We start from the raw sequence: 26,762 nt of genomic DNA on the forward strand, positions 1-26,762 counted from the left end.
TGAATTTCAAAAATGATCTACACATTTAAGTTAATGAATGTATTTTTTTTAAATACGTTGTTATATTACAAAATTATACTTTAAAACTTGAAATATTAATCAAAACAGTGCAATAGAGGTTTCAATTTTTATTTCCTATATACATTTTACATATTTAAATAGATAATCCATTGTTACAGTTTTATTATGTCTATTTAAGAAAATACTTATAAGCGTAAGTACATTTTTAATTTGTATACAAGTATTCAGAAGATTATAGAGCTGTCAATACAATACATTAAATTTTATGTATTTATCTTCCTAGTGTTATGTTTTATTATTACTATAAGACTATCTCGAAAATTATCTACACCATAAAATACTTGTTATCTTTATAAAAAAGAAACAACAATTAGATAAGGGTATCATCTGATTAATCTAATAAATAAACAGCATTAGTTTACAGAAAATACATAAATATTTTATAATCGTAAATATAAATAATTGTTTCTGTAGTTTATGTAATAAAAATATTTAAGTTTACAATGAACCCGGTACGATGCCGTATAAATATACTTTCAGCTCTCAAGTTATAATTTAATATTTGTTTACATTATGCCATTTTTGAATACTAAGATTTATTTAAATGAATTTAGTTGATAAAGAGGAAAATTTTAATTTCAATTTGATTTTTCAGGTAAACGACTATATATTTAAATTATGAATACATAATTATGTTCTAATATTAGATGATAATTTTTTAATTTTAACTGACAAGTTTAATAAAATAATGTTAGTACTATATGAGCATTAAAAAATCATTTATTTTTCTTAGATCTATCATTCTTGACAAATTAAACAATGTTCATGTAATTTTTAATTCATACATTTTATTGTAAAAAATGTTATACTATTTTCTGATACACTATACTATTTTACATGTATAAAAAACAATTTCAATCACTTTATTGGATTTAAAAAGTATTTTATTAAATTAAAATTGATGTAGTTTTAGAAATCGTTATTTTAATAATTATAAAACATTAATTTTTCATTTTAATTTGCAACTAATACATTATTTTATCAATAAAAAATATAAATAAGTGAAAATTCTAGGAATTTATAAATAATATAATTTCGACAACAACTGAATCAATTAATATTTTTTATTTGTAAGAAATTTGTAGTTTAAAAATATAATAAATATGAATTCAAAAATAATTTTACAGAAACTTTTGTGTGATGAGTTATGTGCATATATACAGTTGTTTTGGTAAATAAAATAATTAATTAATGCTAATTACATATGTATTATAACTTAAATCAACAATTTATTATGTGACATAATTATGAAATAAAATTTTTCCAAATATAAAAATAATATTTACTCAATAATAATAGTTATTGTAATAAGTGTTTATTGAAAATTTGATTTCATAATTATATTACAATATAAGCTACTAATTGTAACTAAAATTCTGAACAATTAATTTTCAACCGAAAAATGATTTGTTTCTAGTAAAAAATTGATAATTATATTCGAGAACAGCTGACTAATCTTGGTTTGCTGTGCGAAATGTGAAGAACGCAACACTAATTCCTTGTGTTTTCTCGTAATATCTCTCTCTCTCTCTCTCTCTCTCTCTATATATATATATATATATATATATTATATATAATATTTATGTATGTATATATTCTAATTCATTATATTTTCTCTCTTCGGCTGAACTCAGTTCAAGCAAGTTCAACTTCAGCAAGAAGAAAAAACAATGGAACGTACATAACAGTTTTCACACTCGAAAATTATTTTTTCTAATAACGTTAGCAGTTTTTCTTAAGGTCACATGATAAATTAGGAAGTAAGGCTAAACAATAAAGCACGTTTAGATATATCTTTCCTCTTTATTTAGTTTAATACTGATTTTCTATTTTTATCATTTTTACGGCTTGCAAAATGAATAAATATAAATAACATAAAAATGAATGGTAGTATGATAAATCTAAGTATAGTTACATGAAATTTAGTTATAATGCTCGAATAACACTGGTGTATGCGCGCGCAGGCTCACGTGTGACTTTGTTTAGGAAATTGATTTGGATGAACAAAAATATGTTATTAATTCGAGTAAGTAGAAGAAGATGAAGAACGTGGAGTAATAGAGAAGAGTGTATCTTCTATCCGGTTAACTAAAACAAGAATAATTTGATGGCTTAGTTCGTCAAATACATTCTCTGTCAATATTCCGCCAAATATCATAAATTAATTAAGCATTTGTAAAATTAACTGGTTACTTTGATGAAACTGAATTGCTCTTTCCGAATTAACTAAATGTTAAATATTTAAATACTTCTATATCTAAACTATGTAATATGAATATGTAATATGAAACTATATATTTTTGAAAAAAGTTATTGTAATTTTTATCGATTTTATTGATTTATTGATTAATATATTGATTATATAATTTACTGATGTTGAAAATATCTTAAAACTAATATATACTGTGTTATTCTCATAATAATTTTCTACTATTCATCTTAGCAATATTTGTAACCTTATTATTTACATTTTGAAATTGAAAATATTACATTAATAAAACAGATAAGTTCTCTTCATATTTTACTGTTTGTAATTAAAATAAATTATTTGGAGATTCGCTGACAGGCATAATATAAGATATTCACTTTGAAACATAGGATTTAAATTGCAGATCAAAATTTATTGGAAATTTATAGCAATATTTCAATATAAAGTAAAATTAAAATATTATAATTTGAGAAAAATAAAAAAATATTTATTAATATGTTTTTTGTCTTTAAAAGTAGAAATTGTTATTATACGATGTTCTTTAATTATGAAATAGTGAGGTTATAATTATATTGATTGACGACTGAAATAGAAGTACCATGAAATATTGCAGTACGATATGTAAAAATATCATGTATACGAGCCTGTATTTTCAGATGCTAAAACGGGAAATCGAAAATAAATGAAGAGAATTTATAGATATCATTTAATCAGGTTAATTGAAAATGTAAGAAGAAAGCGAGAGTCGTGTAATTTTAAGATGTATGCAAAGAAATAAATTAGTACGGAAACAGTTTGTTATTTCCATAAAATGTTCTACAAATAATGACGAAGTATTATATGTAGAGCGAATAGATTTATAAATTATTAGTTATTAGCGATACAAGTGCTTACAAAAATTATTCCATCTAATAAAGCATATTTAAATTTATCGTCTCTCTCTCTCTCTCTCTCTCTCTCTCTCTCTCTCTCTCTCTCTCTTTTTCTCTTATTTGTCTCTTTATCAATTATTTTATCTATCTAACTTTCAGACTTATATTTAGGTATGGTTATAGGTAAATAGAGAATATACACCTTTAGAATTTATTTTACCTGTCTTTATTTACAACACATTTGACGAAAAGATGCATCTAAGCAATTAATTTAGTATTTTTGTATATCATCATATACTTTATAATTAATTTTTTATATATTTTTTTTTTACAATATGACTTGATAAATATATCAATACACAATTAATAATTAAATAATTGATTATAACTTGTTCAAACTATATTAAAAAATTAATTATATCTTGCTTTATTAATATGAATAACTTTGTATCACTCAAATTTTTAAACAAATTTACCTATTAGTATTCACAAATCGTAGTATATATTAGATTTTATATTTTTATATAGTAATTGCATTTATTAACAAATTGTATCTCTCTACGTGAATTATAATTAAATGTTATTAAACAATTTTTAAATGTTATTTAATTCACTGTAACGTTAATATTAATTTTAAACAATGCATAAATTAATTTTTGTTAATATAACTGTTTAAGGCTAGATTTTATTAGTGTTATATTTTAAGATTATTATAAATCTGATTATACCATTAAGTCTACATAAAGATAGTTAATAAGCAATTGCAATGAAATAGTAATACTTATTAATTATGATATAATGTATATAAAATTACTTATAATTACTATAAATTTATGGTAATTATTCAATATAAAAAATTATTTAGTATATTTTTATGATTATGAATACTTTTATTTCAGTCACATAGTTGGATAAAGTTAATGATAAAGTTTTTGGATATTTATTGTAATTTTTCGTATTTCAAATGTTTAATTAATTATTTTTTATGCATTATGTAAAATCTTCTTGTTCAATATCAGACATTATTATATTATGAGGTTAATATGTAGAACTATATATGTATGAATAATAATCCACTAAAAAGACGACATATTGATGAAATCATAGATCAATAAAATTCTTTTTCATATTGTTAACATCTTAAAAGTTCTTATTATTGTGTTATTATTCATATTAAAATACTACAGTTATTCATATTAAAGTCCTACAATGACTTGAACGTTTTCAAATAATACTCATATAAAGTAATAATATATTATTCATACGAGTTCAGTTGACTATAATCTAATTTTGATTAAGGTTTAAGAGCCTCCTCCAACCATTTTGGAGACTTCAGTGCATGAACAGTAGTACTAAATAGGAAAGCAAAAATGTTTATCAGATTTATCAGACGTTCATCCGTTTGAAGACATTCAGCTTGAAGTTTTTCTCAAGCGTAATAAATGAAAAACAGCTTTAAAATATACAGATAAGAAACAGTTTAGTATCGAGCAGTATTTAAATTATTGATATCTTGAGTTTTTAAGACAATCTTAGAAGTTTAATAAATTTTATGTTACAAAATAACGATAATAAATGATTATCTAAAAACAGTGAATAAATAGATAAAAAATTAATGAAAGCATCAAGTATTTTTTAGTTTTGCAAAACATAAAGAATTTGAATACTAAAAATAATGATTATATTGTACGACTATAAAATGTTCAATATTTTAAAATTATTTATATTATTTAATACTTATATAAGTTTTTCAAATAATAGTAGGTTGCATTTCAACGGAAAACTTAAAATTGTGTAAGTGTATTGTTTAAAAATTTAAGAAAAAGTATTCATGTTAAATTTAAGTTGTGGATATAATTTAATAAATATTTGACATTTCTTCATTTTTACTAGAACATTTTATTTAATAGGGCCATTTTTTATCCTACTATTTTTAAAAATATAAAAAGATTTGTTATCGTTTATTGAATCGTTAAAAAATAGATCTATTTTAAGAAACTTTTTGTTTAATATAATTTTTATGAAATCAGAAAGTGATCAAAATTAAAATTAACGTTTTTATAAAAGTTTGATATTTGATTGTTAGCACTTTTTTTTTTAATTAGAATTTAAAATTAAATAATTTTCCTCATAAGTGTTATTTTTTTCACCTAAATTATAAAGCAAAAATTTGTTTTGTCATTTAAAAAAATATTTCTGACAATTATTTTCGTAAGTATCGTTAAAAATAATAAATTATGTTTGTTTTAAGATATAGTTTTTATTATACATTATAATTAGATAATTATTTTAAGTACTAATTAATTCATATAACAAGAATTTTATTTTACTAAACTTAAAAACTAAGATATTGTTCATTATTTAGACAGTATTATTTCTACTATTATTTTACATGTGAATTACATAAGAATAATTAAACGATTGCTTTTTACCCACTTATACAAATATTATGTAGAAATTTTTTTCTTCAATTTTTTGTTTTAGTTCTTTGTATTCCATTTTAACAGACAATTTTTAATTATACTATAATAAATTATTTCTAATATTTATACTCAATATTAGAATATTTATAATTACATTGAAAAAAAAATCATATATAAATACTACTTTGAAAAATTCGTTACTAGTCCTTTATCTCATAATTATCTACCTCTCAAACCATACATTTGGAATAGGAAGTAACATATTAATCATGTAGTATTACAAATTTAGAAAAACTTACGTTTATAGATTTTACAACTTCTTTTGAACTCTTATTAACTTTCTTCCTATTTAATTTACTTTTAAATATGTCCTCTGTGTCATTGAAGCACTTAATTCAAATACTTTTTGTATTATTTTATATTTCTAGAAATACATGCTTATCATATTTTATTCTATTATTTTTTCAGATAAAAGCTTAGCATAAAATTAAAATAGTAAATAAATCAACTAATAGATTTATTAAAAACATGAATTGTTAATTTTAATAACACTCTTATTTTAGCAATATTTACAATTTTATTATCAATTGTATACGTGTAATAATTTTGTGAATTACTATTAAACTTAGTAGTTACGTTTTTTAATGGACATGTTATTAAAATTTAAATTTCATCAAATTATGTAAAAATTTATTAAGAATATATTATGGATCATATATGGTTTGTAATTTACGAATTATATATATATATATATATATATATATATATAATTATTATAATTCTTATATAATTATAATAATTATAAAGTCGATATTTCGACTGTAGGTGAAATCAAATATGTAAATGATATTAAATATTTTAAACAGTTTTATTACAGCATTTACAGCAAAATAAAGAAAATAATCTCGTTGTCAAGTCAGACTAATGATAGTATAAAAAATATAATTATAAAAACTAATTATCCTAATTTTCCGCTCACTTGTTCTTTATTTAAAAACCTTCTGCAAAATATCTGATGATAAATATTTGTATAAAATGATAAGATAATAAAGAGAATTTGTTTACTGCTTAATGACTGTAACAAGAATTTTTTAATATAAAAATTTTCCTAAATGTTTTTTTAAGCAGTTAATTTAACTTAAAATTACCTAAATTGTCATTCTTAATAATTTTCAGTTAATTAAAAGGCTGTTAAGGCATGTACACATACACGAAATTAAATATATATTTTGCGTTAAAATATAATTTATATAATAACTTTTTACATATATTATCTGGCTTCTTATGAAATGTTAATATTGTTTTTTATGAAAATTGAAAAATTTATAAAGACTGATGGATATATTACGATAAAAATTATATATATGCTTTTAATAATATTATAAAATTATAAAATTATATATATATATATATATATATAATTTACTTTTAATGTATGGGTCAATCTGTTTATTAGTTTCTTAGTAAATTGTAACTGAAATAAAAAGTATTTATTTCATAGCATAAAAATAAAAATATATTTTTTTATAACTATGCTAAAGTTATGTTTTTATGTTCATTGTTATTAATGAAGAAAAATCATTTTTATGTAATAGAAAAAGATGTTATTGATTATGGGGAAGTTTTTAATTTTTGCTAATAATAATTCCATGAAATTTTAATTCTCCACTATATTTTTATTCACTTTATTCGTCTATCATTAAAAATATTTTAAAAATACAAATTTTAGTAATCTATATAACCCAATATAACTGTTGCAAAATATAGATAAGTCATTAAAACTGTTAACAAATTAATTGATATCTAAACATTAATATTATTTGTTATAAGTCATTCAACAATATTAATAATAATCTCATAATTTATAGAAATATAAAGTATGCACTATAATTTGGTTTTTATTATTAGAATCTTATTCGCTGATAAAAATTGTACATATTTTTTATAAAAAATAAGTCAACGGTTTAATGCACTAAGAATGCATACTAAAATGCTTTGAATAGATTATTTTTACAGTATATAATTATATTAACTCTTATAAATATTTATGAAGGCCATCTGATAAAGACTATGATGGCATGAAAAAATCTTAAGCTTGAATTGGATATGGTTTATATTTACAAGATTGTGGTTTAATTATTTTTAATGCTTATGTCCTTAAATTAGATGACTTGGCAATAGTCAACAATCTCGTACTTTTTAAAAGTACGCATCCTTCAATGAATATCAACTTTATTGCTTAGTTTATGTATAGGTAAATTGAATTTGATTTTACAAATACGTAGTTTTTTTAAAAATATGAATATTCAAATTGAAAAAATTAAAACTGGCAATATTTACTATTTTAATAGATATTTATGTTTAACATATAAAAAATCATTTTCAATATTATAATTAATCAGTAGCGTAGAAGTTATTGTTTTTGGAAGTAAAAAATATTCTAAGTATTACAATTTTTTTTATATCCAATAAATTTTGAAATAATTGAGTTACATATTTAAATTAAATATTTAGAAATAATAAAAAATTAAAATAATAAGGTTTTAAGCTTCAGTAAATAGATTATTTTATAAACTTATGCCTACTAGAAGCTAAACATATTAATATTCTAAAAAATAGTTGAATACCCAATCCATTCAATAGTATTAAAGCTATGAATACATTGATACATAAGAATATCTATTTCTATAAAATTATGCTAGATAGAACATTAAGAGTAATAATTGAATTAAAATTTTTTAATATTTTATACTATAATGAAATAATAATATTTGTATTTTATTCTATAAAATTATTCTGTGAACTTATTGCTAGATACAATATTTAATTTTAGTAATTAATAAGACGTATTTTTAATATAGTTTAATTGCCTATTTATATAATTTTCAAATTAATTTCATATTATCATATAAATAAGTAAGAATAATTAAATAAACCTACTAATTATATAAATTGCTATTAATATGCTGTTGAATATAAATATTAAAAATAATGAATTTTTAATAATAAATAAGAACTTATATACAAATCTATATTTAGATATGATTGATTAATGTCATTTTCTATTTATCTTTGTTATAGCCATCGAAACTAAATGTTTATAAGAATGACTCTGAAAGTTGGGATTACACTACGCCATCATTAGGTAAGTCTTTTAATTGATTAATTGTATATTGATTTTTTGATACACAATATTGAATTCAGAGTAATAATAACATAATAAGAATTTCATTAGTCAATCTTATTTTTACAATTTTCGTTCATATCATTATAATCCAATAATAATACATCTGTTTCAAATAATTTTTAATATAATCGTATTTTAGTAATTACACGTAAATATAAATATTTTTTTTTAGAAATTTGGTTAGTAATAGTTAATCGCAATGAATCATTTAAACAATTTTTTATTTTATAAACATTGAACAATACAATTTTTACTAATTATCAATAATACCAAATGAACTTACAAGTAAACACATTATCGTATATATTACAGATGAGTAAACGCTTCAAATTTTAAAATATATTTTTTTGCTTAAAACTTATATGAGTATCTACTAATATATTTAAAAAGTAAAATATCAAATAAGCAGAGGTTAATTTCCTCTAGCAAATTTGTAAATAAGTAGCGAATTTAAGCAAGAAATTCAGTTAATGTTCAAAGAGTTATTGCCATTTATATATGATGTCCTTAATTATTATTGCATGATTAAATGTGAACGATCGTGCACCCCATTTTATACTCTTTCCTCCATTATGAATTTACCTGTAATTTGTTTTATACATTCGATACATTAAAAATTGAAAGCATCGTAATTATCAAGATTATGTATTTCAAATTTTTACTGTCAATTTGCCTTGATGTTCGTTTCCCTATTTTCACCAATTACTTTATTACATTTTATATTTATCTATAAATTTAATTAAAATCTCCCAGTAGAATTTTGGAACTATTTTATTACATGGATATTTCTATTTTAATTCCTAATTTTTGCTAATTAGATTTAGCAATTTCTTGTATATTTTTTTTCATAAAATAATATCAAACTAAATCACAATCTAGCTAAGATTTTAACAGTTTGTATCACCATATGAATTTTCAATTGAATTGTAGAAATATATCACGTGTTATTTGTACAATTTATTTAATTTTACAAACGTTAAAACAGTATCAATTATAACGAAATTAAAATTAATATAAACTTAGAAACATACAAATCAGAAACTTATTGTCTTCAATTAGATATAGTAAATAATTTAATTAATTATTAATTTTGAAAATAGCTAAAGATCCCACTTTACTAAGAATAAAAATAACATCTAGTAAATTAAAATAAATTACTTATTATTTTACATTTCTGTTTTTATAACTTTAATGAAAATTTGCGAGATATATATATATATATATATATATATATATATATATATATACACATACATAGATGAATCTAAAACTCATAATAACTATATTTAATATAAGCATTGCTCTATAAGAAACAAATAGTATATTTCTATGCAGAACTAATATTTTGTAATAAAAATTATTAATTTATTTTAATTTTTATTTAAATATTTTTTTCAGTATCTTCTTAAATTTATATATACTTAGTTAAGATTTTGTATTTGAAAATTCAGAATAATGTGCAGAAATAAAACATTAAATTTATTAATTAAAATTAAAGCTATATATAAATAAGTACAATACATGAAATTTTTGATTTTTCTAAAATTAGAACAAAAACATAAAACCAAAACTTCTCTCTAGTAAATATTAAACTACTGATTAGAGAACGATGGATTTTATAATATTGCTTTTTTAACTATTAAGATCTGACAACAAATTATATATCATTATACTGTATTAAATATTAAAAAGCGATAAGCATATTTCGCTTATATAAAATTAAGTCTACATTAGATAGATGAACTTCACTATTTTAGCAAATAACTGAACCATTTGTGTAAATTATTTTGACAACATATGTTTTAATCTATATCTTATTATTATTAAGATCAAGTACTTAACGGAAATTATAATTATTTATGAATACTTGATGATTTTACCTGATAAAATAGTAAAATTTGTATGTTATACAATTAGCTAGTAATTATGAGTGTACAGTACCTATTATGTTTGTAGAATAATTTTATTGTTTTTGAATTACGAATTTATTAATACATGTTCATTTAAGTGTAAAATTTTAAAGGATTTGAATGACTATATTTAAATTTATTTTAAATTATTATAAAATCATACTATTTAATAGATTTCATTTTAAGTAAGAAATAGCACGAATAAAAATATAAAATTAAAATAAAAAGTTCACTTTAATTTTTTAACATATACCCGATGGATAAAGTACAACGTTTTGTATTTCTTCTATTATACATATTAATGTATCAGTGTGTTACATGAAATTATATATTTAAATTATAATTAAATACAAAATGCATTATATTTGAATAAGATTTGTAATTTATTCAACGAAAATTATTTATTCATTTTGTACTTACTGTGATGTAAAATATATTTTATTTAAAAGTATGTTTAGAAAATTGAAAGCTAAATTAAATTAAAAAAAAAATTGTAATAATGATAAAATTTGTAATAAATACAATATAATTGAATAATATTAGTTGAAAAAATATATTGACTTCGATTTTTCCACATTACTTGATTAATTTTTATTAATTTATAACAATAAAAATTTTATAGAAAATATGTTTAAGAATATCTATTATTTTATTTGAATAAAGTAATTAATTTTTTAGTGTTATCCAATGCTATTAAATAAAATTAAAAATTGTTCTTAAATCTTATATTTTCTAAAATTATATCATAATAATTGATTTTTATAGAATAAAAAATGTAATAAGAATTATTCTTTTTAGTTTTTAGATTATAATTTATATAAAACTTAACTCTTTATATATTTTACTTTATAGTATTATTGAAAATTTGCCAATGTCTATATTATGGAATACTAAAAATGAAATACTGAATGTTGAAATAAATTTTTCATTAATTAAAAATTTTTATTTAAGTAAACTATAAATGATAGAATTTCATGAATTAAAATGAATAGATAAATAATTTAAATTTATATTGAATTAAAGCCGGAATTAAATATAGTATTTTAGATATAATTAATGATTTATTCATTGATTTATTATTTTATTAGATAGTATAATAATAAGATTTATTATTATATTAATGCATTACATTTTTAAAATAATACCTTGAATGAAACCAATTTAATTAGGAATTATGATACATTCAGTTATATTGATATAATGTGTAAAAAAATTAAAAATTTGTAATCCACCTTCATTTATAAGTTATTACATAATATATCAAATGTTAAAATCTTATTCGTTCTTATTTGTTCGACTAATACAATTTGTTGTAGAATATTTTATCATCTTTATTTGCAATGTTGTAAAATTTTATATTCTTGTTATTCGCAATAAAGAGTAAAATATGCTATATCTAATAAATAGTACTATTTTATCAAGTTTAGTGATTTACTAAGAATCTTAAATCTAAATGAGAAAAAGCTTTTAATAAAATATATTATTAAATAAGATATCAGAATCCTACTATAAATTACAACTACCTCTATTATATACCTAATAATAATAATAATAATAATAATAATAATAATAATAATAATAATACGTAAACTATACACCACTGGAAAATCAATCATCAGTATGACACAACGAACACAATGCCAGAGGATTTAAACAACCACTTAATTGCGTTACATTACACATTGTTTGAATTACCAGAGTAACCTACGCTATATAGTAGCAATTATATTGTAATGTTTGAAAAAACTATGTCATTTATACCTGTTATAGTTTCGCTTCTTACCGTTCAAATAAGTCAAATAAATTTAAAAAGAAGAAAATACAAGAAATGGTTATTGAAGTATGTTAAACGAATGCATGTGACCTTTGAATTTAGTGACATATATGTAGAAATCCAACTTTATTTTATTAAATTTATTTATATGGATTAGCTTTATTATTTTCTTTTTATTTCACTTTTTTGACAGGGTTAATGAATTCATTTATTTTAAATTTGATACCTTATTAAAATTTACTGCTAAGATGAAAATTCTTCCAATAAAGTTTTACAAGCATTTATTTTATTTTGCACATTGGTATAAGTTTAAAATTCTAAATTAATTTTAAAGTAAACCTTTCTTTGTTTTTTGTGTATGTATGTGTGTGTTTGTACGTGTATTTATTTACTTAAATGTATTTGTCAAAGGCTTACTTAAACAGTTCTTTCAATAACAATTTTTATTTTACAATATCTAAACAAGTTTATTTTTATTTTTAGTAAATTCATTTTGACAAAGAATGAGTAAAGAAAACTTAGGCTTCTTTATTTTTATCAAAAATCTTTACATTCTTATTTGTTTCAAAGAAAAAATTATATGAAAATATATAGCACAGTAAGAAAGGAACAGTAATAAAATAGTTTGTATACTATTATTTGAAGTTCATTTAAATTACGCAAATTATGAAAATCTGTTAATTAATAAGAAAGTCATGAAATGTAATGAGCACGTAATATTTTATTATTTACTTTTTCCTATTTGTATCTTTTCTTACTCCGAATATTTCTGCATATTTATATCATTTCTTTCTCTTTTCTTTGTTTGTTAAAATATGAATCTTATTTCACAAAATACTCTAATGTGTTTTACACAAGTTAAATATTACTGACAAAAGATTTTGATATTCCGTATTTAATAATTTGTTTTATTACGTTTATGCTTGTTTTTAATTTTTTTATTAGTACGTAGCTTACAAATTCAGATAGAAAATGAAAAAAATATAATATGCAATGTAAGAATCAAATATTGTCAAAACAATTATTAATGTAATTGCTGTTTTATAAACGGAGTATATCCATTAATATTCCATAAATTATAAATTTTAATATCGTTTCTTAGTATATTGTTAATTTACAATAATGGATATAAGAACCATTGTTATATTTAGAATGTAATAGTAAAATAAGGCATAGTAAATGTAAACAAAACATAACGTGTATAAAGAAATTATTCAGATTTGTCATACACATTTTCAATCTTTTAGTCTTGAAATATTTATAAAATGGTCTCAATTTTTTTCAACTAATATGTATGAAACTGTTTCATTGCGAATTGAACAATGTATTTAGAAATGGGCGTATGTATTTTTATGATACCATATATTTTGTATGTGCGCGTTGAACCGAATGATACTCTTAAAATTTCAGAATAAAAAACTTATTTTTGTCTTTTCATCTTATATATTTAAAGACTATCTAAATCAACGTTATTTCCTTCTTTCTCAAAAGGCTACTAAAGCACTCTCACAGACAAACATCCAATCGATCATTAACTCCCAAATTAATTTTAAACATATCTTTCAAATTATTGTATTTATAAAGATTTATTTATATAAATAATTTTATACTAATTATGTTCGATATGCATATATATATATACATACGCATATATATTTTTGTGTATACATATATATAGATATGTATATCAAGATAAAAAATAAAAAATGGAAAAGAAACATAAAATAAGAATAATGGCTAGATAAATAAATGTACAATTACATATGAACTAGCTAAATAATCTTTCCTCTCGCTTATATTCATGACACCAACAACACAACAACAAATTTCATATGAACAACAATAACAACAATATCAACGTCAACAAAAGAAATTATGATCGAGAAAAATGAAATGCGAACGCAGAAGCATTAAGAGCGTGAAATGAAGTAAAGACAGGAAAAGAATAATAAAGTGGGAGGAAAGCGGTGTTATGTTGGAATGTTTGTCTGTGTGCAGATGCAGCCATCTCAATTGTTGACATGAGGTGATCAGACGGGATTCAGAAGCGATGGACAGAAAATGGAAAAGGATATGGATATGGATATGGATATGGATATGGATACGGATAAGAAAGGAGAGTAGGTGACGAGATAAAGGGTGAACGTTTATGAGAGGGAGAGAAAGAATGTGTGTGTGTGCGTGTGTGTGTGTGTGCGTGCGTGTGCGTGTGTGTACGTGTGTGCGTGTGCGTGAGAGAGAGAGAGAGAGAGAGAGAGAGGGAGAGCATAAAAGTGCATAAGTGTTTTAATGAATGAAGACGAGAGTACGTGCGTGTGTGCGTGTGCTGAAGAGAAAGAGGGATAAAGGATAAAGGCTTAAGTATATTCTCACTATGAATTCCTCGTCCATTGTCCGCGCTCTATCCGCGCCCACTGCTTCACACGTCTCCAAGGGCTTGAACGTGACTCTTGAACATTGTTGAGCTTGGCTGCGAGATTGCTATCAGCGGTAAGTCCAGTATGTGATGATAAAACATCCAATCTGTAACAGAGCAATTATTCATTCATCAATACCTCTTACTCTCTTCGAATGAAATTGCATCGAATTCCTAGGTCACAAAACCAAAAACATCAGTTACCTCTCGACCCAGCATAACATTTCAATGTACAAACGCAAGAATTACATCTGTGTTATCAAATTAGTTAATTAGATATATATATTTATTATACCAAATTATCACACAAATGAACAAAACTATTCAATAAGAAATTTCATCTCTTGACTAGAATTAAATAAACACAGACGTTATTCTAGGACAATAAGTGTATCATTAATACATTACACTCAACTTTAAGTAAAACTTTTTTCAAGTAAACTTTGATCGATCAGTTTTAACACGCCTTTAAATTGCATTTTATATTAATATCATTCTTCATAACCGAATTAACAATTATTTTATACTATTTCAATAAATCTAATCGATCAAATATTTATTTAATTTACACGTAAGTTTTTTCTTAAAATTATGTAAATATATTAAAATTCAAAAATATTATCTTGTTATATAAATAAATATTAGACAATGAAAAAATTAAAGATATCATTAACGAATACATAAATAAATGTATTTTCAAATAGAATATGACTACATGACTATATATATAGCATCATATATAAAAAATATTAATAATCTGTGTATTCATTTATTGTATTTAAAAAATTAGAAAAAAGCGACAAAAAATTATTCTTAATAAATTTATAAAAAAAAATACTATAATTTTAATAAATATATCAACATTTAATTAACGATATTAATAGTTATTAATATTAATAGTCCTCGAGTAAACTAAAGGTAAGATATAATTATTATAAATTCGAATAGAAACTATTCTTTTGTATAGGCAATCTATAAATTGTCACATGAATTGAACAAGCATATAGTAGACTTGAATTGGACCATAGATCTACCAAATTTATAAATAGCTTTAATGAAAAAATGTAAGAGTTTTTAAAGTTTTTTTTTTTATCAATATATAAAATAAAGATTATGAAAAGACTGATTTTGTGAACTTTACTTTAATGTCAATTTATGATTAAAGTAACTTCTTAATACCATCGATACAATATGTAACTTCGATTTATGACACATTAAAACATATATATTACAAGCTCCAAAATCGTCACTTGTTTTTATTAAATATCATTATATAACAAATTTCTAGAGAGAAAATGTTCCTTTAACATGAATAGTTCTCTGTTTAGAACATGCTAGCGCTTTCGGCAGAGGATAAACTATTATCAGTAGATAAAAGATGATTTCGGAATATGACACTTCCCGAATTAATCGTCAGATATATTTACACTTTGCCACCAATCTTACTGTTTCATTCAATGATTTGCCCTACTATGTACGGAATTGAGAGAGCACCCAATTTTAGAATATTCACTGAAAGCTACTCCAAATAAATTCTTATAGTGTAGACGACTTAACTGGAAGTGTCGATTTTTTTTGTCTATTACTATGATAGACTTGATAGCAAAATTATTTCTAACTTAAGTATTTTTAACCTTAGTAAGGCTACTAGATAATCAAAGGGTCAGACCAACTCCACAATTGTCATAATCCTAAGAATTAAAGTACTTACGTTGCTTCTTTACACAATAAGAAATATCCTGCTCTAAATGGCAATACTGAAGGCCACAGAAATGCAGCATTAAGTTTTCAATAGAACTTTTTCGTTCTGTTGGTAAGAGAATTACTAGAGTAACATTATCTAAATTCACTTATAACAAATGAGATAATTTAATTTATTTTATCAAAATTAGAGTTTAGGTTATTATCGAGTACAAACAAGTATTAAGTTGCAAGCCATCTGCCACAGCTATTATACAAACTGTATTCTATTATGGTTGAAATTGGTAAAGAATATATGTAACAAGCAAATCAAGAGATATAGATTAAAATTATAAGAGAGAAAAAACCGTAAAAAAACTCATAAAAATTACAACTAAGTAGTATTAAAAGAATTATCTTCTAAATAGCTGTTCGTCTCAAAATCCTAGGAGCACGATTCACAAAATCGTAAGAAATGTCGAGCTTCCTAGCTTATAGGATATCTGAATCAATATTTTATGAACACCATTAAAGTAATATATTTGAAAGAAAAATGCAAGAAGTGGAAAATTAATGATTCAATAAAATTGAGCCTTAAATCAATTCAAATTTACTAGGCTTTATATTATGTACTAATAGAATAATAAATATATAAGGTCATTTTTTAATTCCCAAGTTAATTATTGTGATGATTAATTGCAATTTTAAAATGAAATATTACAAATAAAATATTCCTTGGATATATATATATATATATATATATATATATATGGATATTTATAATGTTCCATATAGAGCACGCACGTAATTTAATACATAACTCAAAAACAATTATTTAAAATAAATACCTGTGTATTTGTCTTTTTTTTTAATTAATTCATATGTAAAATTTCGTATAGCTTTGCGAGTAAATTATTTTTTCTATATTTCGGCCACTTTGTAAATTTTAAAATTGTATCACCCAATGTTGGACATTAAAATTCACTCTCAAATTTGTTTAGAACTTTATAAATTAAGAATTTTAAATTGTGTAGAATGTCTTATTTTTACTATTAAGTGTTTTCAATTAGGACAAGTAACTAAAAGGAATATACTATGTACTTTGATTGGAATTATATATCTTCAAAATGAATCTGATGTATGTACTGTAGTTCTTATAATAATACAGTGGTAGTTATAAATTGTGTCATCATCTCATTTATTCACTTAGTAATGTTTTAAATATAAAAGCTTCTAAAAGCAAAAAAATTTTACTCTTATTCATATTATACTATAAGATATTAATTCATCACTACGAAGGATAAAATCTACTAATGAGATTGAGCCAAGAATTGAAGGCAAAAAACCAACTGTCTTTGGGTTTCCTTTTCATATGATTTACACAATGCGCTAAATTTGCAATTGTAAGGACTTACTCATAGTCATTTTTTGACAATAATCAAATACAATTGATAAAATAATAATAAAAGTAAAAGTTATTATAATAATACTATTATATAATAATAGTTAAGAGTATTATTGTAATAGGGTAATTTAAAAGTATTGGATGTAATAAGAAAATCGGAAACTGCCTAAGAAATTAAAAAATAAAACATTTTTTATAGATATTAAAGAATAAAATAAAAAATTACAAACACCATTATTTAGTTTAGTTAGTTATTTCTTACATGATTTGAAATATAAAATTGATTTATATTATATCATGTATGTTATATATAAAAAATTATAAATAATTACACTTGATACAATTATTACAAAATTTTTATTAATAATAATGGTAAGCTTGATGAAATCCTAACTGTAGACAGTTAGTATGTAATTATTGAAATATACCAAAAAAATATAATAAGAAAGAATTCGTAAATAATATCTTTATATGTATATATATATATATATAAAGATGTATATCAAACGAATGATAATACTTGACAAAAAATATAATAATTGTTACACGTTAAAAGTATGTATTTTCGCATGCTTGAGTTATTTGTATGTATATATCCATATTCATAAAAAAATAAGTAATTGAAAACTTTCATAAAATATACTTTTCTAAACGGCAGTTACTATAAGAATTATCAATTGTAGATTATTTCATTTGTCAATGGATCATATACTGCCGAATATGTTCGTATTAGAATTATGTCATATTTATTGAATTGTTTTCTTTTCTTCTTTTCTTTGACCACTCATCTTATCTAAATTATTCCATAGAACTTTAATTAGTTCTTCGATCCTTTATCCATTATCATAATATACGCTACTATATGAAATGCGGAGTATACGAATGGTTAATATAAAAATATCTACCAAATATTGTGTTCGATATATACAAGTAAACTTGTATAAATAGAAATTATTATCTCATGATAAATAATATTTTAATATATATCATAATAAATGGTAATAAAGTGAAAGCAAATTTGGTTGCTTAATTTGTGATTCTGATTCGCAAGTCAGAAACAAACTTATTCAGATTTTTTAGTTTATTTACTATAAACGAATAAAAGAACATAGTTAATATATGAAGCATTTAAACGTTATAAATGAAAAAGTAAAAGAAGCCAGTCTTGAGTATTAAAATAACAGGGGCAGCTACATATAAAAATGGATTAATTTTTCAATACAAATCTTGAGATCTTTCATTTTGAAAGAACATATCGATTAGTATGATTCATCAATTATCAAAGAATTATGAATTTATATCTATGTATGAGTATAAAGCAGTGCTTAAAGTTGATTCTAAAAGTTCAAGTTATAAGATGTAGTTGAGATAGTCAATGTGGAAAGAATGAAGGGTTAGAGGCGGGAGCGTTCGTGTATGGGGGTGCGCACTACCAGTCTGCGTGGCGGCGTTCTGCGAGGTCGATACAGCACGCTACCTGGCGTCGTCCATTGCTGCCAACTTACCCACCTAACTCTTTTTCAATAAATTGATACTCGTCTGCTGAAAAGAAACGCTTTCCTTATTCTTTTCGTCTATATTCACACAGCCATAATAAACCCGGAAAGTCCAAAATTGAAAATATCCATCTTATCTTGTTCCTCACAATCGTATTATTTAATTCCCTTTAATTTTAATAAAGAATTCATACCGTCACAAGTACGTCCTAACATTTATTTTCATTTAAACGTGCTGTTAAAAATAGCTCGATTAATTGAATTCTACTAGATTACCAAGGCAATAACTTTTTCTCTTTGCATTATTATGTCACTAAATTAATAGGATGACATATTTAACTAATCCTAAAAAATAAAATTATAAGTACACTATTATTTTATGTAAAATTACTTGTAAATATAATATATTTAAGTAAACAAATTTAATATTTAATCAGTAAAAACCGTTAACATTGGATAAAATAAAAATAAACAAAGCTGTCACTGCTAACAAGATTCGTAGAATATATGTTAGGATCATATTGATTTTAATTACTAGCTTTTTTTATAAATACTTATGTTACATGCGATTTATTGTACGTTTGGAATATGTATATAACTATGCTGTATTACAATGTCGAGGGATTGGCTAAATAAGTATCAAAACCATTACAAAATAATATACATATACATTACATATAAATGTGTTAATAATATAATTGAATAGAAATTTGTATTAATAGGTCGTATATTGTGCATTGATAATTCTTTTAAAATATTACAATTGAAAACTTTAATAATAATATATATTTTTATGCTCTTTTACTTATTGCTTAACTTAATTACAATATTTTGATACAAAAAGTTTGGATTGATTTACTAAGGATACGTTTTCATAATCTTTCTCAATTTTAAACCCCATTCAGATTATCAATATAATTTGACACTTTAAATACATATCGAAACAATATTAAGGCACATAATATTTAAAAAAATGGTTGCAATATTGTTATTACCCTATTATTTTAATGTAAATATGGTTACAAATAAAATATTTTATATATCGATGTATACACATCGACATTATTGTATGCATCGTAATATTTGTTTTAATTTTTTAATATTTTAAATTGATATATGAAAGGTAAAAGAAACGAAAATTATTATTAATTTATTTTATAACTTGACACTCGATAATATTACTGTATTTTCAGGCTATAAAATTTTTGTGCGATTTATAATTTATATTGTTATAAGATAATACTAAATTTATTGAGCTTTTAAAGTAAAAGCGTACGAAAAATTTACGATCAGTTATAATGGTGATATATTTAAGCATTACTAATTATTAATGTTAAAATAATTTAACATAAAATTAGCGATTATAAATATTATAAAATATATTGTTTTCATGTTTTTTTTTAAACATACACTACGAATAACTACTTACATAACTACTTTCATATATCCTCAACATTTATCCTTACCTAAAAATAAATATATAATAAGAGTTAAATGAAAAGTTAATAATTTTAATGAATAAATAAAAGATAATTATTAAATGTGTAAAGAAAACATTTGCGACTTTAATAAAATAGTAACAAATTATTTTGTTTATCCTTATTAGGAGCAGGAGCGCACAAAAATGACGCCACTGGAAACGGAAGACCGGCACCTCTACTTGCCGAACCTCGTTATGGAGCTGCTCCTCAGCCATATGGTAAAGAAAATATTTATAAAACTCTATCAACAATATTTATTTGTTATCCTATTTTAGTATAAATGTACTCAAACAACACAAGTGGATATGTTCTTTATATTTTATTATGTAAACCATTGTATTTAAAATTTTTTAGCTGCACTTAATACTATTTAAAATTCAGATAAATGTTTCATAAGCGTCACCTATTAGTTCTCTGATTTCCCATTAGAGAAGAAATAAATTTTATTCGAAGACAAATTTTTACCGTTAAATTCTTAAAAGTTTAAGATTCAAATAAATATTTTCACATTTTAAAAATAAATTTATTTTAAAGTTGTCTTTGAGTATGATTATTATTAACATGTTTATTGCTGATGAAAAATAATTAAATTATTATTAACACACTAAAACTTCTTAAATTCTTAATAAGTTTAACTAAAAAAATTGACTAAAAAAATTAAATCACTAAAAATTCTTAAATTGAACATTTTACAAAATGAATTAGTTTATAAATAATTAAGATATGTTCTATTAAATAGTTGTATTAATATAATTATTAATTAACATTAAATTACGAGCTTATAAAAATAAAAGTTAACAATTTTCAATTAATTTATTAGTAAAAATAATTAAAGCTACCGTCATAAATTAAAAAATTGAGATTAATTAAATGATTGTTCAAAAACAATTTTTTGTTACATATCTTTATTAAAAATAATAAAAAATAATAATAAGCTAATTGATGAGTAATTTTATGTTTAATCAATAACCTTTTTTTATTCAAGTAAACACAATATATATATATATATATATATATATATATATAGATCTTTTGAAATATGTAGACAATTTTTTCATTTAATATAACTGTATTATGAATTACTACTTCTTTTACATTGAATTAAAGATTGAATATTATATTCTATTATATAAATGTTAAAGTTCCTTCAAATTTTTAATTTTGTTCATAGGTAAAATTTTTAGTTTAATTTAAAAAATTAATTTATTTATTTTTACTTTGTATATATACACACATAAAAATCAGCTCATTATTATTATTATTATTATTTTTTTTTTTTTTTTTTTTGTTACAAAATTCAATTATATATTACTATTCATTACATCAACGGTAATAATATAAATTATAATGTAATATAAATTATAATAAATAATTAATTTCGCATCTACTTACATTATAAAAATTATTATTTTACATAATATTATTTATTTATTCGTCGTGTTGTATTGTGAAAAGGGAAAAGGAGAGAAAATTAGGGTATAATCAAAAATACTTTAAAATTTCGAATTATTTAAGAAAATTAACGTATACCCTTTTTAATTATCGTACTGAATTGTTCTGCTAGATGCTGATAATTATAAATAAATTAATAATAGATAAAAAAAATGAATGTTATGGAAAGTCATAGCATCTTTATCTGTCCATACGCAGAAATGGATATTAAGACTTTTAAATTAAATTTGTTTGAAAATCAAATTACATTTTTATTCGTTATAGGTTCGACGGTTACTACTGGTGGAGTGCAGTTTGGAGCTAGCACTGGAGCCCACGATAGATACGAAGATGGTTTCAATGGTCCAGCAGCATATGCCGAACCTTATGTCGAGCGCTACGGATTAAAGACGGCCGCAGAGTTCACGGGTCGTGAACCCCTGCATCCTACACCACCTCGACCGGGCTACGTTCCAGCATTAGGTCAAACTCCGGCCACTAGTAGCCAGGGCTCCGTCATGATGGTATACGGACTACAACCTGACAAAGTTAATGCAGATAAACTTTTCAATCTGTTCTGTTTATACGGAAACGTCACCAAGGTCAAGTTCCTCAAAACCAAAGAGGGATGCGCTATGATACAAATGGGCGACAGCATAGCCGTTGAACGATGTCTCCAGAACCTCAACAATGTCACTATCGGTCAAGATGCTAAACTCCAACTTGGCTTTTCTAAACAAGCTTTTCTATCTGACGTTACCAATCCATTCGTTCTACCTGACAAAACGCCCAGTTTTAAGGATTTTACTGGCAGCAAAAATAATAGGTACATTATATATTAATATATTATATATTAATTCATTATTAAACACGTTAGATGAATTAACTATTATTTTATTTTTTATCGCTAATTATATTTAAAAAATGTTAATATTTAATATACTTGATATATGCAATTCTTAGTATTAATCAAATTTATTTATTCATAATTTTATAAATTATTTCACAGTAATATATCGTTAAATCTATAACGTTAACATAATTAAAAAAAAAAAAAAAAAAAAAAAAAATGTAAAAAAAAATAAGCAAGTTGACTTAAGCCTTTACTCAATTATTTTATTTTAATTTTAATAATATTAATGAAATTCCTTAGTTATTGCCTTATGATATTATTTTTATTCATTATTACCTGTATAGTATAATTGTAAATTAATAATATTATAATTATTTTATATTTTTTTATTTATAAGCATTTAATAAAATTAATATTTATTTCATTTTAATTAAAAAAAAATATTTAGTGCATATAATTTTATACAAATAGTGAGATAGAAATGGCTATTCTTTATTTTATAATAAAAACTATATGTTTATCAAGAAGTTTTAAAGCTGCTTTAAAGACATTCGTAGCGAATAAAAATACATATGAAATATAGAGCATGAGTTTATTTAATTTTTTTTTTATAATCTTAAATATACTTTAATTATCAAATAATGTAAAACAGAATACAATTTATGTATCGTTGAAATTTCCAACTAATTATCCACGTATGACTAACTAATATTTAATTCTGTTATAGTAATGTCTACTATTGTATAAAAAGAATTCACTTAAGTATTTCATACTGTATTATTTATTTTCAGGTTTTTAAATCCAGCAATGGCCAACAAGAATCGAATACAACCACCTTCGAAAATAGTTCATTTTTTCAATACACCTCCTGATCTTACTGAGGAAACAGTGAATCGTGTATTTGTAGAACGCGGCATTGAACCACCTACGACGATCAAACTTTTTCCTCTCAAATCCGAACGATCTTCTTCAGGCCTCATCGAGTTTAGTGGTGTAGGTGTAGCAGTAGCAGCTATTATGGAATGCAACCACACCGCCCTCGAAAATAGCAGTGAGTAGTCTATATATTTTCTAAAGAAATATAGCGTTTCTGTTATGAGAGAGCACACTGCATGTTATAAATAACAGAATCACACTTGTATTATTAATCATATGAAAGATTTTTAATATCCATTGAATTTTTTAAAAAACATCAGTGTTATATTTATTAATTGTAAGTAAACCATTTATCAATTGTAGAGTAATTTGTATTATGAAATGTATGTTGCTTAAAGGTCTAACATTATATCCTTCATAAAACAACTAATTCTGATTAAGCTTAATAATTTATCATATTACTATCATTTCTACAAAGTTATTGTAATTTATTATTGAATAGTTTGGAAAATTAAATATGGTTAACTTATAATTCATTGCGCAACTTAATTCGAAATAATTTGCATATAATACAAAAATTCATAACAATATAAAATTCATGCAAATTACAGTAATTTAATCGAAATATAAAATTAGAGAAAAACGAAAATTTTTCAAGAAACAAATAGATCCGAATGATTTTGTCATTTAGTATTTTATACCATTGAATAAAAAACAAAAGGGAATTATTAAGATGAAAGATCAAAAAGTTATAATAGAAATTGAAATATAAAGAATATTGAATAGCTGAAATTGCAACATGAGTTACAGATGGCAAATTTCCGTACATAATGAAGTTATGTTTTTCGTCGTCCCGCACCATACCCAGCAATTTCCCACCTAGCAGCGGTGGCAGCTCATCCTCCACTTCGGCTAACAATGGTCACGTCAAAATGCAGCAAGACTCGGAATAGAACGGCGAGGCCCTGGGTCAGCAGCGTCAGCGTCAGCAGCAGCAGCAACACCACCAACAACAGCAGCAGCAGCAGCATCAGCAGCGCCAGCGGGCCGCGCTTGGGCTCGGTCTCGGGCTGCATCCACCGCTCTGCGGCCCCCAGCAGGCGGCAGCAGCAGCAGCAGCAGCCACCGCTCTCGCACTGTCCCCGGTCTTGCCTCCGCATCCTCCACCCTTACCCCCGCCGCCGACATGCCTCCTTATAGCTGCGCCCACCCTCGCGACGCACTACCAACCACCTCCACCCCCACCTCTGCCTGCATTCTGGCCCTACTAATCTCGGCTCCTCGACCACAAGTTGTAGTGTTCAGATTGCAACGTCAAGCGCGTACACGTGATGCTCTTTAAACAATTAGAGCTCACTATATGCAATAAGAAAGATGATATGACTCATCCGATACTACCCAAAGTTCTTTGGCTAAATTTCCATGGCCGAGGAATCTTTTTATAATTAAAAGATTTTCGATCTTCGAGGCGAACCAAATGACTACTACTAATCTTGTAATAAACTTGACTTGGCCATATGTAAATGTAAGACGATACTTCGAGGGTTGTGACAAAAGAATTAACAATAATGAAAAGAAAACTCAAGACAACTGACTTGACTATGCGAAAAAAGTAAAATATGCAGCATGTACGTATGTGCTTGTTTACAGCACGAATGCAGAATAAACGAGAGAGAGAGAGAGAGAGAGAGAGAGAGAGAGAGAGAGAGAGAGAGAGAGAGTGTGAAAACTAGTAAATCAAGTGTGAAAAAATTTATATTCGAGGCAATATTTGTTACAATACGACTAGAGCATAAGTGATGCACCGTGTGTAAAAGCTCACTAAAATAAAGAGGAAATAAAAAAAGCAAGGTTTAATATGAGAGCTACTTTGTCGCTAAACTTATATTATGCGCGTTAAGCACTAAAAATACATAGATTACGTAGAACAAAAAGAAAATATACATATAAATATATTTTCTTTTTTTCATATATATAAATGATAAAAATATATATACAAACATACGGTGATAAGCCGAACAGGTACTAAATTGTGAGCCCATATGCTGGAAGACGTTTTCTCGTTATCTATAGTTTCCATTCCCAATTGTGGTTATGTTCCTCCAACACCCTTCATAAAATCGTTATATCTTACTTTTTCCTTATTCCCTTCAGATTTTGCACATCACAAATTTTCATATTATCGTTATCATTATTATGATAATTATCGATTTATGTGTGATTATTGTGACTTATATATATATATATTTTTATCCTAATTTTAGGATTATGCTATATTAAAATTAATATTTACTTGGGTAAATAATTCAGTTATGAATTCGTTAACTTGACAATTTTTATCAATATCATCCAAGTGTGAGAGTACGTAAGATAGCTTTTAAAGTGTTAAACATAGCGTAAAAATTTTGCAGTAAGTAAATGCATAGATGTATATACGTGATTACGAGAGCTGCTTTTTAAAAATCAAGGGGTTATTGTCATTTTGAAAAATGACTAAATATATTTTGTAGCTTATGATTTAATTAATCATCAATAAATATTTATAGTTTTATTACATATATTATTTAGATTTTTTCAATTAATTAAATTATTAACTAAAGTTTTCAAAAAAAAATTTCAATGTAAATTTTATTTATTTAATTTCTTAAATATACTAAAAATAAATTAA

The 26,762-nt window shown here is 23.4% G+C and overlaps 1 protein-coding gene across 2 annotated transcripts in view; it reads left to right on the forward strand.

Moving 5' to 3' along the window:
* The window catches only part of sm (heterogeneous nuclear ribonucleoprotein L), a 66,492-nt gene extending 41,389 nt beyond the window's left edge, over positions 1 to 25,103 (forward strand). Inside the window, exons 6-10 of one of the 2 annotated variants that reach the window (XM_011496028.1) lie at positions 8,667 to 8,730; positions 21,060 to 21,152; positions 22,651 to 23,191; positions 24,010 to 24,269; positions 24,899 to 25,103. In XM_011496028.1, the coding sequence (XP_011494330.1) occupies positions 8,667 to 8,730; positions 21,060 to 21,152; positions 22,651 to 23,191; positions 24,010 to 24,269; positions 24,899 to 25,047 (1,107 nt within the window). In that variant the 3' untranslated portion in view covers positions 25,048 to 25,103. The remainder of the gene's footprint in view (positions 1 to 8,666; positions 8,731 to 21,059; positions 21,153 to 22,650; positions 23,192 to 24,009; positions 24,270 to 24,898) is intronic. The other variant, XM_011496029.1, reaches the window with a different exon arrangement.
* Positions 25,104 to 26,762: the final 1,659 nt, after the last annotated feature.

The sequence above is a fragment of the Ceratosolen solmsi genome, unplaced genomic scaffold (genome assembly GCF_000503995.2).
Source record: "Ceratosolen solmsi marchali unplaced genomic scaffold, CerSol_1.0 scaffold11, whole genome shotgun sequence".
Classification (NCBI taxonomy): Eukaryota; Metazoa; Arthropoda; class Insecta; order Hymenoptera; family Agaonidae; genus Ceratosolen; species Ceratosolen solmsi.